The 12,619-nt window shown below is 33.4% G+C and overlaps 1 protein-coding gene across 1 annotated transcript; it reads left to right on the forward strand.

Annotated features, from left to right (window-relative positions):
- The first annotated feature begins 1,614 nt into the window (after nt 1-1,614).
- On the forward strand, nt 1,615-4,070 carry LOC107623051 (F-box family protein). The gene is made up of 2 exons (XM_016325183.3): nt 1,615-3,212; nt 3,593-4,070. The coding sequence occupies exon 1, from the start codon at nt 2,000-2,002 to the stop codon at nt 3,182-3,184; it is 1,185 nt and encodes a 394-aa protein (XP_016180669.1). The 5' UTR covers nt 1,615-1,999; the 3' UTR covers nt 3,185-3,212; nt 3,593-4,070.
- The last annotated feature ends 8,549 nt before the right edge of the window (nt 4,071-12,619 follow it).

The raw sequence follows: 12,619 nt of genomic DNA on the forward strand, positions 1-12,619 counted from the left end.
ATTGTACCCTGAAATTTTGACACATGCCTCAATTTGACCCTTCCGTCGTTTCCCGTCATCGAAAAGCTGATCTGGCGAATTTCAGGGGCCATCTGATCAACATTTTTTTTTCAGTTTTACCCTTCTTTTATACCTACCACCACTATTATCATCACACTACTCTCTCTCTCTCTCTCTCTCTCTCTCTCTCTCTCTCTCTCTCTCTCTCTCTCTCTCTCTCTCTCTCTCTCTCTCACAACCATTGAAGCAACCATCACTGGCCAAATAAGCCATTGGAACTAAGAGTCGAATACATCACTATATCAAAAAAAGAATAAAAAAAAGTTTTAAGCTTTATTTTCCCAATCTTCACCCTAATTTGTTCAGATAATAAAATCAAGTTCAATTTTTTTCTTATTTTTTGATTCTGGGACAAAGAATGAATGGGTTGAAAGAAAAATTGTTGAGGAAGCTGAAATCAATCAAGCCAATTGGGTCTCAGATAAGATCAAATCCTTCAAGTGAAAGTATTAGTACGTTGATTTTTTCCAAAAGATTCCAACTAGGTCTCAGGTACAATCAAATCCTTCAAGTGAAAGTATTAGTACGTTGATTTTTTCCAAAAGATTCCAACTTTTAATCTAAGTTCCCTCTTTATTTTCCGAAAAATGTTCCCAAGAAAATAATTGTTGTCCACCCTTTCTAGAGAACTTTGCTACAATGAATTTTTATGGTGGCCAATTCAATTAAAAAGAATCAGAATCCCATGACGCCAAAAAAAGAGGGTTAAGTCTTAAGAGTCTAATTTCAGAAAGTGGGTTTAAGTCTCGTCGATGCTGTGCGCACATGGTGTTGCTGTAGGCCAAGTTGAAAGCTTTTCACACTTGTTCACTCAGCACTATACAGATCAGAGTCACCCAAAATTTTCTAGCACAAGCAGCGGAAGATCAGAAGAGGAGTGGAGGCAGACGGCCAACTCGAGCGCTGCGATGGCGAAGAAGAACTAGAATACGCAGAGCTAGAGCAGAGACAGATGCTAACCCACAATTGTGACGGCGACGATGACTCAGAGGCAGAAGCAGAGGATGGCGAAGGCTAATGGAATAAAAAAAGCACGAGAAAGAGGCAGATCCAGAAGACATGCTAGAGCTATCTGAGGCTTGATCCTGCTCCCCAATTCACCAGAAACACAATGATTTAGAAGAAATGAAGTTGTTAGTTTTTTTTTTTTTCAAATTATTGGGGGCTAAATTGATGTATACAAAAATTTTGCCATGTCAGCTTTTCAGTGATGGAAGTAGACGGAAGGACCAATTTGAACTACGTCTTAAAATTTCAAGGTACAATTTGAGTCAATTAGTAATTTGAGGGTTAAATTAAGTTGGGAGTCAAATTTCAGTAGTCATTTTGAGTATTAACTAGGATAAAGTGTGATCACTCATTCTTAAATGAATTTTCTCTTATATTTTTTTTTGGTCTCATCTAAAAAATAAATAATGAAAAATTACACTTTACACTCTAAAATAAAATTTAAAATTTAGAGAATTCAAATTCATATATATAAAAGTATGATTTTGTATTTAGTTTTCAATTTTCATGTTGATTTATAACGTTGGAGAGCACAAAACATAGATTATTGCAGCAAATGTTAGTCATTAGTGACGGAGAGAGAGGCTCCTCTCTAGTCTATAGCAGCAGTGATTCACCCTTTCCCTTTACCCTCTTCACTTATTCTACGCGCATCGCATAATATCTTTCTCTCTCTCTCTCTCTAATCTTAATCTCGAATATATGTAGAGACAAAAGCAAAGCCGTGGATCTGCCTCCGACACCCACCCATTTCCACTTGCATCTCCTCCTCACAACTCCTTCCTTCCTCCCTCCCTCTCTTCCCTAACCACCAAATCCCTTCAAATCTCCAACCCCATCTCACACCCACTTCCACACTTCTTCCCTTTCTTTCCATCTCTCAACAAATAATTAAAACCCTAATCTCTCTCTCTCTCTCTCCACCAAAACAATGTCATCCCTGCGCGCAGATCTACCCTGTCGGATCTACCCGGAGCCCGATTCCATCGAGATCGACCACTTCGACCGCCTCCCCGACTCCCTCCTCCTCCTCGTCTTCAACAAGATCGGCGACGTCAAAGCCCTAGGCCGATGCTGCGTCGTTTCCAGAAGGTTCCATTCCCTCGTCCCACAGGTTGAAAACGTCGTCGTTCGCGTCGATTGCGTCATCTCCGACGACGATTCTTCTTCCTCCGCCGCCGCCTCCGACAAATCCCGCGGCCCCTTCTCCAACCTCTTCCGCTTAGTCTTCGGCGGCATCGTCAAGCCTCTTCAAGCCCTGGGCCAGTTCCTGGGCCCAAAACGGGCCTCATCCTCTTTGGGCTCTTCATCCGGCCCAGGTCCATCGTCTTCGGCGTCTTCCTCGCTTGCCGTGGGCAGCGAGGACGACGGCGATGCCGATCAGGGAGGCGTTACCCACCACTCACCGACACAAGTCCTCAAGAACTTCAACGAGATTCGCCTCCTTCGGATCGAGCTCCCAAGCGGTGAATTAGGGATCGAAGACGGAGTACTCCTTAAGTGGAGGGCAGATTTCGGCTCAACCCTTGACAATTGCGTGATCCTCGGAGCTTCCTCTGTAATTCAGGCTAAATCATGCGACAATGTCGCTTCTGAAGTTGTTGGCGGCAACAATGGCGAAGACAACGGAAGCATTCCCGATTCGTTCTACACAAACGGAGGGTTGAAGCTTCGCGTGGTTTGGACCATAAGCTCTTTGATCGCGGCGTCCGCGCGGCATTACCTTCTTCAGCCGATAATTTCGGAGCATAGGACATTGGACAGTTTGGTTCTGACCGATGCCGATGGTCAGGGAGTGTTGTATATGAACAGGGATCAGCTTGAGGAGCTGAGAGTGAAGCCCCTTTCGGCTTCTTCGGCTTCCAAGAGGACCCTTGTTCCGGCGTTGAACATGAGGCTGTGGTATGCGCCGCACTTGGAGCTGCCTGATGGGGTTGTTTTGAAGGGCGCCACGCTTGTCGCCATTAGGCCGAGTGAGCAGTCGCCAGCCCCTGCTGCAAAGAAGGAGAATTCTGATGTTTCTTGGGTGTCTACTGCTTTCGAGGAACCGTACCGGACGGCAGCTAGGATGCTGGTGAAGAGGAGGACTTACTGCCTTGAAATGAACTCTTTTTGATTGATGATTAGATGTTGGATCTTAAAAGGTATAATCTTTTTGGAGTTGGGTATCTTGAGTTTGTTGCTGTTGTGAAGTTGCTTAATGGTTTTGCACTAACTGAATCTGCTAAATCTGTGTTTTTGGTGGACTTTGTTTAGTGATTGGATGTAATTTTTCTTGCCCCTGCAATGTAATGCATGTTATATTTCCTTTTTGTCCAGGATCTCTTTAACTCAGGTTGGTAGCTTTATTGTGATGGCCTAATTGTATGTGTGATATTGTTTGTTAGTTGCTTTAGAAGTGATAGAATGATGATGTACAATTTGTTAGGTTAGTTAAATCTAGTATGAGCTGACTGAACAAGATTTGCATCGAGTTTGTATCCCTATTATTATCTTCTAACCTTGTGATTGCTTGGATTTCCAGGGAATGCAGAATCAATTGAGAAATGTTGAGTTTCTCTGGTATAGAAGGGAATCAGAATACACTAATTTTAGTGAAGTTGAGGTGCCTTCAAGTCCCCGGCTTCTGAAACTGCAGCCGACATTCGAGTAGTTGTTAAAAGGAGCTGCAAATCATTCACCTAATATAATGCTATGAACTGAAAAATATGAATGCATTTGCTGGTTGTTTTAATTTGAGGCAATGCTTGTAAGAAAAGAATGCATACTGCTGCAAAACTAGGGTGATGGTCTTGTTAAGAGCTTTGGATTTGCAATCATCTGCTCTTTTTTTTATCTTTTCCCTCTCCTCTCTGTGAATATCTTAGGTATCAGTTTGCTATGCTTTGTGATATATGCTTCTGAAAGTTAAATGAGCAAATATACTTTGCTCTTCTGTAATTCTAAATAACTTCTGGATGAGTCAATCATCATACCAATGCAATACGTGTTCTGAACTTGCATTTGAGTTTTGACTCTGCACTTCTCATGAGGATTTGATAGGATGTGTTTAGTTTTCAGTTAGAAATTTTCACAATTATGGCTTATGTAAACTGTAATATTTGCTAATGAGAAATGTTTTGACCAAGCTATGATTAGTTGGTTCAGAATAGTGTATGATTGATAATGGGTAGTAGCATAAGTTGCAAGTTGAGTGAGTAATTGGTGTCCTTTGTTGCGGTACACGGTAGTGGATGAAATTGGTTAAAGCTAAAGGGTCACGTGGGGTGAGTTAGCCACAGTTGTGATTGTAACTTGTTGGATGCTTCGTGTCAATGGCTTAATCATGTGGCTTTTAATTTTGGTGAGTATGGTCCCCCAAGGGATAGGTAGTGGACTTTATTACACAGATAATAAAGCTATGTATGTATGCAACTCACTGCGTGCATTTCTCCATATTTTATTTGCAAATTTGTTGATGTGGATCTTTTCTAGGATTCAGTTACAGTGGAGCCTAGGCTGGTTTCAGCTCTGTCACAAGGATGTCATCATCATCACTTGGTGGCATTATTATTCAGATTGTTGCGTTTCAGCTATTATTTGTTACAAAATCAGTTTCACCTTTCACTAACTTGCAAACCGACACCAGTGACCCTTCTAATGGAAATGGAAAGAGAAAGGGTAAAGGGTGGAATCCAAGATCTTGTAGATTCATGTGGTATCTTTTTGCAATATTATAATTATGTGGATTGTGGAGTATTTTTATACGGGGATGACAATGAAATTCTTAATTTTAACAATAGTTAATGTTGCATACAGTCTTCCGATGCTGCCAACTGCCAAGATTATGTACGGAAATATAGTTTCTAAATGGGAAGGGCATCTTTTAGCCTATTCACATGAACGCTCTAAATTCAAGGTTTTTTCAATTGATAATGATGGAGATCACTATTGTAAAAGTAGCCATCCTTTTAGCATATCCATGGATTATCATTTCTAATCATAGATCTCGCCAGCCTCCTTAGTCTTCAACAGTAATCTTTGCTGTTCTGAACTTGCTGCTAATGATTCATTTGATGAAACTCATTGATTTATCTAGACCAATTATTTATTACTTCATATGTTCTCTTTTTACATGCATATATATTAAGTAATGATGATAGATAAAAGAAAATGAAAGAAATATCAAACTAAAGGAATTTCTGTTATACTTATATATTTTGGTGACTCTACACAACTTGTTGGACTACCATTGTTAATTTTAGTGACTAAGCTACACATAACGTGGATATAATGACATGTTTCAAACTTCCAACCAGCAAGTGGGTCAAAGTTATAAAGTTCTGTTTTGAAGGTTTATACCTTGTATGGAAGTAGGATGATAAAATGGGAATTTGAAGAATTGAAGGCAAGTTTGGTGCATTATAGAAAAGCATGTGTCACTCTCAATAACATAATAAGAGATGAGGTCAAGGCTATATATGCCAATACAAAACATGGATTGAACAAATTTAAGAGGCCATCAAGAAGGTTGAGCTTATTTTGAGGCCCTTAATTAGTGTACAGGTTTAGCCTTTCTGTTAAAAGTTTGATTAGTCATTGTCTATGTCTACACTGACCAGTTTCCCATTCCATTAAGATTTAGACACAATGGAAGACATGAATATGTGGGTCTTAGAGCTTTGTTTGGTCAATTACATTACATATTCACCTCAATCTTGTTGCTTCCTGAACTAGCCATTATTGTAGATATTCAGGAGGCATTGGAATTAGATTCTTAATCTTCATATTCAATTCAGCCTCAAAATGTTAGTTAAACTAGGCCCTCTTAATAAATGTTGCAAAATCTATTTCTAATACAATGTTGTTATATACAAGTGCCATAATTAAACTTCCAAGTTTTATGAATTTTATTTTTTCTCAATTTTGTCATTTAAAAGTCAATAATATTTTAAGAGGTATTCATGTATTATTAACTTAGAAGACAAGGCTTACTTTAATTTTAAAGGGAAAAAAAAAAAGAAACAAATAGTATCCCTAAAGTTTCATGACTTTTATTTGATTGGTTTATTATTTGCCTGCTACTTAAGTTTCATGGCCAAACCGAAATTGCAGGCACATTACAGTTGTGATGACAAGGAAAGGGTGTTTCTTAGAACCAACCTCTGTTCCCTTTTTTTCTCTTAACAATAATTCACAAAATTAATGTTTATTATTATATTTGGCTAATTAGCTGGTTGTGTTTGTAACTTTATCTGTTTGTCACATGACTCAGGTACCTTAGCTATGTAACACTTTAACAATCCACGTGAAATAAGTTCTAGACTTTTAATTTGTGACTCACACAGCAAGAAGCAACAGCTCCTTGTTGCTATGATGTTGCACTGATTTATTTGTTTTCTCATTACATGTACATTGGTGATTTAATATAATTAGGAGCCATATCTTATATATATTATAATTGAAGATGTCTCCTTCTATTTTATTTTTCTCTAATGTCTCATATTAAATCTTAAGAATAGGTACATCCAAGTTGGGGAATAAATAATATAGGGAGGGAGTATGGGACACACCAAATTTTGTGAACAAGGCCCCACATACTAATATTTATGCCGGCAGAGTTTGTGACAAAGAGGAAGTGGAATCACTGGACAAAACTATTATTAATATTAACTAAGCATGGTAATGATTCAAAATTGATAAATTTTAGAGAGTACTAGTAATATGGTTATACTATCTAATAATTGCATCTGGAAATTGGAATCATCACTATGCCCATCTTTTTTGGAGAATTTTTGTGTTTTTTTTTTTTTTAAAGTGAAATTTGGAAAGACTGAATATGAATAAACTTTAGGAAAGTTTTTAAGTATACCGGTACGCCAGTGTTTGAGTAATTTTTAATCGTTGATCTTAATTATATATATTATATATACTTTTTTATAATTAAGATCAACGGTTAAAAATCACTGAAACATCGGTATACAGTACACTTAAATTTTTTTTTAAATTTTATAAGTTTTTTATAATTTTTGGTCTAATTGCATTTGAAGTAGCTTCCTTCTTTCAGTTCTTTTGACCTTTAGGTTTGAAGTTATTAATTGTAATTAAAGCTTAAATTGTCTGGTGGAACGTTGAAGCTGTTAGATGCAAGTTTCCAATATGTTTTTTAAAGCCTAAATTATTGTTTTAATTGCATTGGCACCTATAAAACAGGGGATTAACTTTACTTCTATTGTAATTATTTTAGTACCATCCTTTTTTGATACTCCTTAAAAAGATATTACTGTAAGTGTCACCGTCCTTAAAATTATTGTCATTATCTAACCTATTGATTTGAAATAGTTGCAAGGTTTATCTTTTCATGTTATTAATTTAGTCCTTAAGGAAGATTATAAAATTTGTCTTTTGCGTTATGATTTAATTCTTTTAAAATAATAAAATTAACATATAGTGAATTAGTGATACAATATTTTATATGAACTAAAATGTGATTAGCCGCTAACTGTTTTCTTTAAATAGGACCCGTACCCAATTCCTTTCTTTCATTTTCACAGCACACAATACGCATCTATGCAATAGAAGTCTTTAATTAATTTCATTAGCATCTCCTAAGATTTGTTAATAATAATGATGTTGAAGTTTGCAAAGAAATTTGCACGTATCTCTAGGCTCTTGTTTTTTTTTTTTTTTCCTACTTTCCATTTTTTAAGCTAAAGCTGCTATGATATGTCAATTTAAAGTGAAAATTGCCATCATTGATTATTCCTTTTTCTTGCCTCCATTAGGCGAGTGGTGGGGTTGGTGAAAATTCTCTAAACAAAAATCATTTCTAATAGTTTAGAGAATGTAATAACTTGTATGCACATGCATCCTGTAATGTCACAAGCTTTAAGATGAAGAGATTGCATTGCAGTTGCAAAACAAGTGAAAATTCAAGGTTTTAGGGGGGAGGGGGGAAACCAAAAGGGTATGCTAAAATTATATCAACTAATAGTTCGAAGCTTAATTTCTTTCATTATGAACGATATATTAATATTGTAAGTTCAAATCAAATAAAATTAGTGAAATGAAAGAGATTAAATGGTGAGGTCAACCACAAAATAAAGTAGTACATTTTGTGATCCCAAAACAAATAGTGGTGTATTGGGTCTAAGATAGGAAAAAAAATTATTAGAAGATTGGATCTAATCGATCAAAAAGATGCAGTTATGAGGCCCATTTAAGGTAGTGGCCTTGTTAAGAGGTTGGATGGAAAACCCAATGACGATGCCCCAAAAGGTCATGCCTTGAATAATTGGCAAAATGCCATGTCCATAAAAAAAAAATGGAAAAAAGCATGGTTTGGTCTTCCTCTTTTTTTCATAAATTTTGGAAGATATTAGTACTCTTAGGATGCGTTTGTTTCTGAGAACAGGACAGGATAAGACACTGAGAATAGGACAAGACAAGACACTAATGAATAGAGACACAAAATTTTGTGTTCTTATATTCTGTTTGATGATAAACTAAAAGAAATTATAAAAATCTAATTTATTCTCATTTTTTTTTCTTCAAAAAATTTGAGATGAAAAATATAATAATAAAAAAATATAATTATGAAAAATTAACAAAAATAATAAAAAATAAGTTGTATTCCCTGTTAGTGTCTCCGTGTCCTTCCTGTCGGGATGGACACAAAATACACTAATTCAGTGTCTCTGGACACACTGTCTCTGTCAATGTCTCCTCTGTCAAACATGATTTTGTGTCTCTATGTCCATGTCTTAGTGTCCTGTCTCTGTACAGCCTTAAGGTCTTACTATCTTTGAAAATTGAATTAATTAGGCAGCTTAGGCTTAGCTCATATGATATAATTCATGTGCTTCTTAATATCCTGTACCTGGATTCGAATCTTAGTGGATGCATCAAGTATTAAAAAAGAATCTTTAGTATTGTGTAAGTGAATATGCAGTGTGGGTGTGTTGTGAGAGAGAAAAATTGATTAAAGAGAAAGTTTTTTAAAAATTAGAAGAGAGAAAAATATACATTTATAAAATAGAAGAGAGGAGAGCCGTCATTTTAACATCTAGCAAATTAATAGATGGCGATGATATTTTGTTTGAAAATACCACATCTGCCCAATAATTTCACTAAGTTTCTTTGGTTTTTCAAATTTTGACTCAGAAGTTTAACTCACCTTTCTCTTAACATACATAATAATAACTTTTCTTATCTTGTAATTTTTATTACTATTACCCTAGTTTTTTCCATGATGAAGCCACACCAAAAGCATAGAGATAAATTATAGGTAACCTAGGGAACATGTTCTTAAATTTTCTAATGAAAGCTTTGGCAAGTTGGAGTGCAACTTTGGTGGCTACCATTTTTGACCAAATAACAACAACTAGTTATATTATATTAAATTGTTAATCAACGACCAAGTTAGTTTATAAAATGGAAGTGCTCTCATGAAGTGCTCTCAAGATAATATAAAATATTTTATATAATTATTTAATTATGTCAGTCTTTTCAAATAATTATTTATATAATTAATATAAAAATTAATTATTTTAATTATATAATTAAATATATTTATAAAATTATTTTATATAGATATTATATTGAAATTAAATTCTTTTATAAAAATGTATAAAAAGCTATATATTTGGTAGAAAAGCATTAAATGTATTTTCAGAAGAAACAATAAATTTGCATGGCCATTGGAATCTTATCCATTAAAAGGGAAACCCACCAATCAATAGTAGCAATAGTTTTGGAATGAGTTGAGTTCAGCTTGATCACACTACCCTACATAGACATAGTACATACATCCTCATAAATTCTTCTACACTCAGTTTGTCCACGTCGTAATTATGAACCTTAAAAGTTGGACTATTCATTACTATAGTCAGGGGGTGGAAACAGGCCAGGCCAGGCCAGGCTTTGCTCTTAACAGGCCTGGCCTGTTATGTAGTTGATTGGCCTGAGTCTGGCCTGTAGCTTGTTATAAGCTTTTTTCAAAGTACTAAGTCTGGCCTATTATTCAGCCTGGCCTGGCCTGAAGCTTATTAAAAGGCCTGCTAATTTTTTTTACAAAAATAAAAATATTATTTAAAAAAAATATTTTTAATAAACATATTTATATATAAAATATCATATTTAATATTTATAAGAATTTTTAAACTTTAAAGTATTTAAAATATACAAAATTATTTATAATTAAATATAATAAATTTAAAATATCTCATTATTTTATTAATAATAAAAAATTATTTATATATATAATTATGTATTAAAAGGCCCAGACAGGCCTGACAGGCCAGGCCAGGCTAATTAGTGAGCCTGGGCCTGGCCTATTAACATAGTAAGGCCTTTATAACAACCTGAGCCTGTGCCTATTTTATAACAGGCCAGGCCAGGCCAGGCCAAATACAGGCCAGGCTGCAGGCCCCTGCCAGGCCGCCTGGCCTTTTTCCACCCCTAACTACAGTATAAGATAAAAAAATGTTACTAAGTTTTTTATATACGTAATATAGTACAGGTAATGAATAATACCATTTGAGAATGAGTTATAGTTCAAATGGTATAGTCTCTCCATACTCAGTTAAGAGATTGCGGATTCGAGTCTCCTATATTTGGTAAAAAAAAATGAATAATGCCATTTTAATTTTGTTATTAGGATTATTTTTAACTGAAAGTTATTAGGTTTAATTACTCTGTTGGTCCCTATAATTTTATGAAATTTTCAATTAAGTCCTTATACTTTTTTTCTTTTTAATTGGATCTCTACACTAAATTTTTTTTTTCAATTAAGTCCCTTTTAGTAGTAATTGGCTTAATTTTGTAGGGACCAAACTAAAAAAAAAAGAATTGGTATAGGGACCTAAATAAAAGGGAAAAAAAGTGTAAGAACCCAATTAAAAAAAATGGTGCAAGGACTCAATTAAAAGGAAGAAAAGTATAGAGACCTAATTAAAAATTTCGCAAAACTATAAGGACCAATAGAATAATTAAACCAAATTATTAGGACATTGCCAGGCAAATTCTTTTGATAAAATTAGAGTGCATTTTACTTACATATATATCCCAGCATTGTATGTATATTTTATGTTGTTAATATTAATTGATAATAATCTCAAGCCAATACACCAAAAAAAAGGGAAAAAAATTCAAAACGGTCCGCAACAATTACTTCAAAAGGCAACGAGGTCTTTAACAAAAAAAAATTTAACCTAATTTCTGATAATTACTTTAAAAGGATAATGAGATTTCTATACCATAAAAAGTCAATGTTATTTTTTTTCATACAGGAGCTAATCAGTTCAAAAAAAAAATCAAGAATTAGATTAAATATTTTATTTTAGATCTCGTTGTCTTTTTGAAATAATTATTAAAGATCGGATGAAATATCACAAAAAAAAAAAAAATAGTTAGTAATCACAAAATGTTAATTTTTTGTCACGGACTTACCTCGAAACACATGTCCCTTGTTTTTTTATGTGACCTATAATATGTGTAATAAAACATGTATCAAAATGAGTTATAGAATAAAATATATAATAGAGTATAAAATATATAATAAAAATAAATTTAACTATATATTTATTTATATATAAATATATAATAATTATTTTTAATATATAAATAATATTTTTAATAATAAAATAACTAATAAAATTCATATTTTTAGATATTTAAAAAAATAATTTTTTGATTTAATAATTAGGAAAATGTTAAATAAATTTATTAAAATAATGAACCATAATCTCAGATTTTAACCAAATTTCAATTCTTCAATATGATTATTGAATCAAATTTTCAAATCTCTTTATTCTTTTTTGGTTTACAATAACCATTTAAATCTATCAAGTTAATTTGGTATATGATTCATTGAGATTAAATTTGTTATGTTCTATCTTAATTATTCGTTTAAATCAATTGATTGGATCAATCGAACCAAAAATTGATAAGTCTAGTGATTCGATTAATAAATATAACTGTCCAGATAAAAAATTAGAGAAAGTATAGAGAGCCAATGGCGATTTAAGCGTATAATATGTACAATGAAGGTTTAGGAAGTATTAGAGATATGATCATTAGTGTTACATTGTCCTATCATATTACGCTTTTGGGATGAGTAGTTTCATGACATGGTATTAGAGTTCTAAATCTGAAAGGTTAAGAGTTCGATCATTGGTAAATTTTTTTCGATGAAAAAACAAAGAATACATTCTTATTTTATGAAATAGTTAAAAAATAATAAATTAAAAAATTAAAAAAAATATTTTATCTCTAAAACTTAGACTCATGAACTATAAATTATATATAATCTTTAGTAGCATGAAATAAATTATAAAAATTTCTATCAATATTAATTTTATTATTTTATACTAATTAATACACATGCATATAACAAAACTATTAAGGTAAATATTACATTTATAGTTAATTATGGGTGATTGATAATTAGTACAATTAAAATGATTGATATTATAGATTTTTATATAATTATAGAAAGATAATTTTTAAAAGGGTAAAGTACTAAATTAGGCTCCCAGCGTAATTCTGTTTTAGTTCTTAGATTTAAAGTGTT

Source organism: Arachis ipaensis, chromosome B10 (assembly GCF_059453495.1).
Source record: "Arachis ipaensis isolate K30076 ecotype BB chromosome B10, ASM5945349v1, whole genome shotgun sequence".
Lineage (NCBI taxonomy): Eukaryota > Viridiplantae > Streptophyta > Magnoliopsida > Fabales > Fabaceae > Arachis > Arachis ipaensis.

What these genes read in the sequence shown, in the direction of transcription:
- LOC107623051 (XM_016325183.3), top strand. Translation starts at nt 2,000, where the DNA reads ATGTCATCCCTGCGCGCAGATCTACCCTGTCGGATCTACCCGGAGCCC.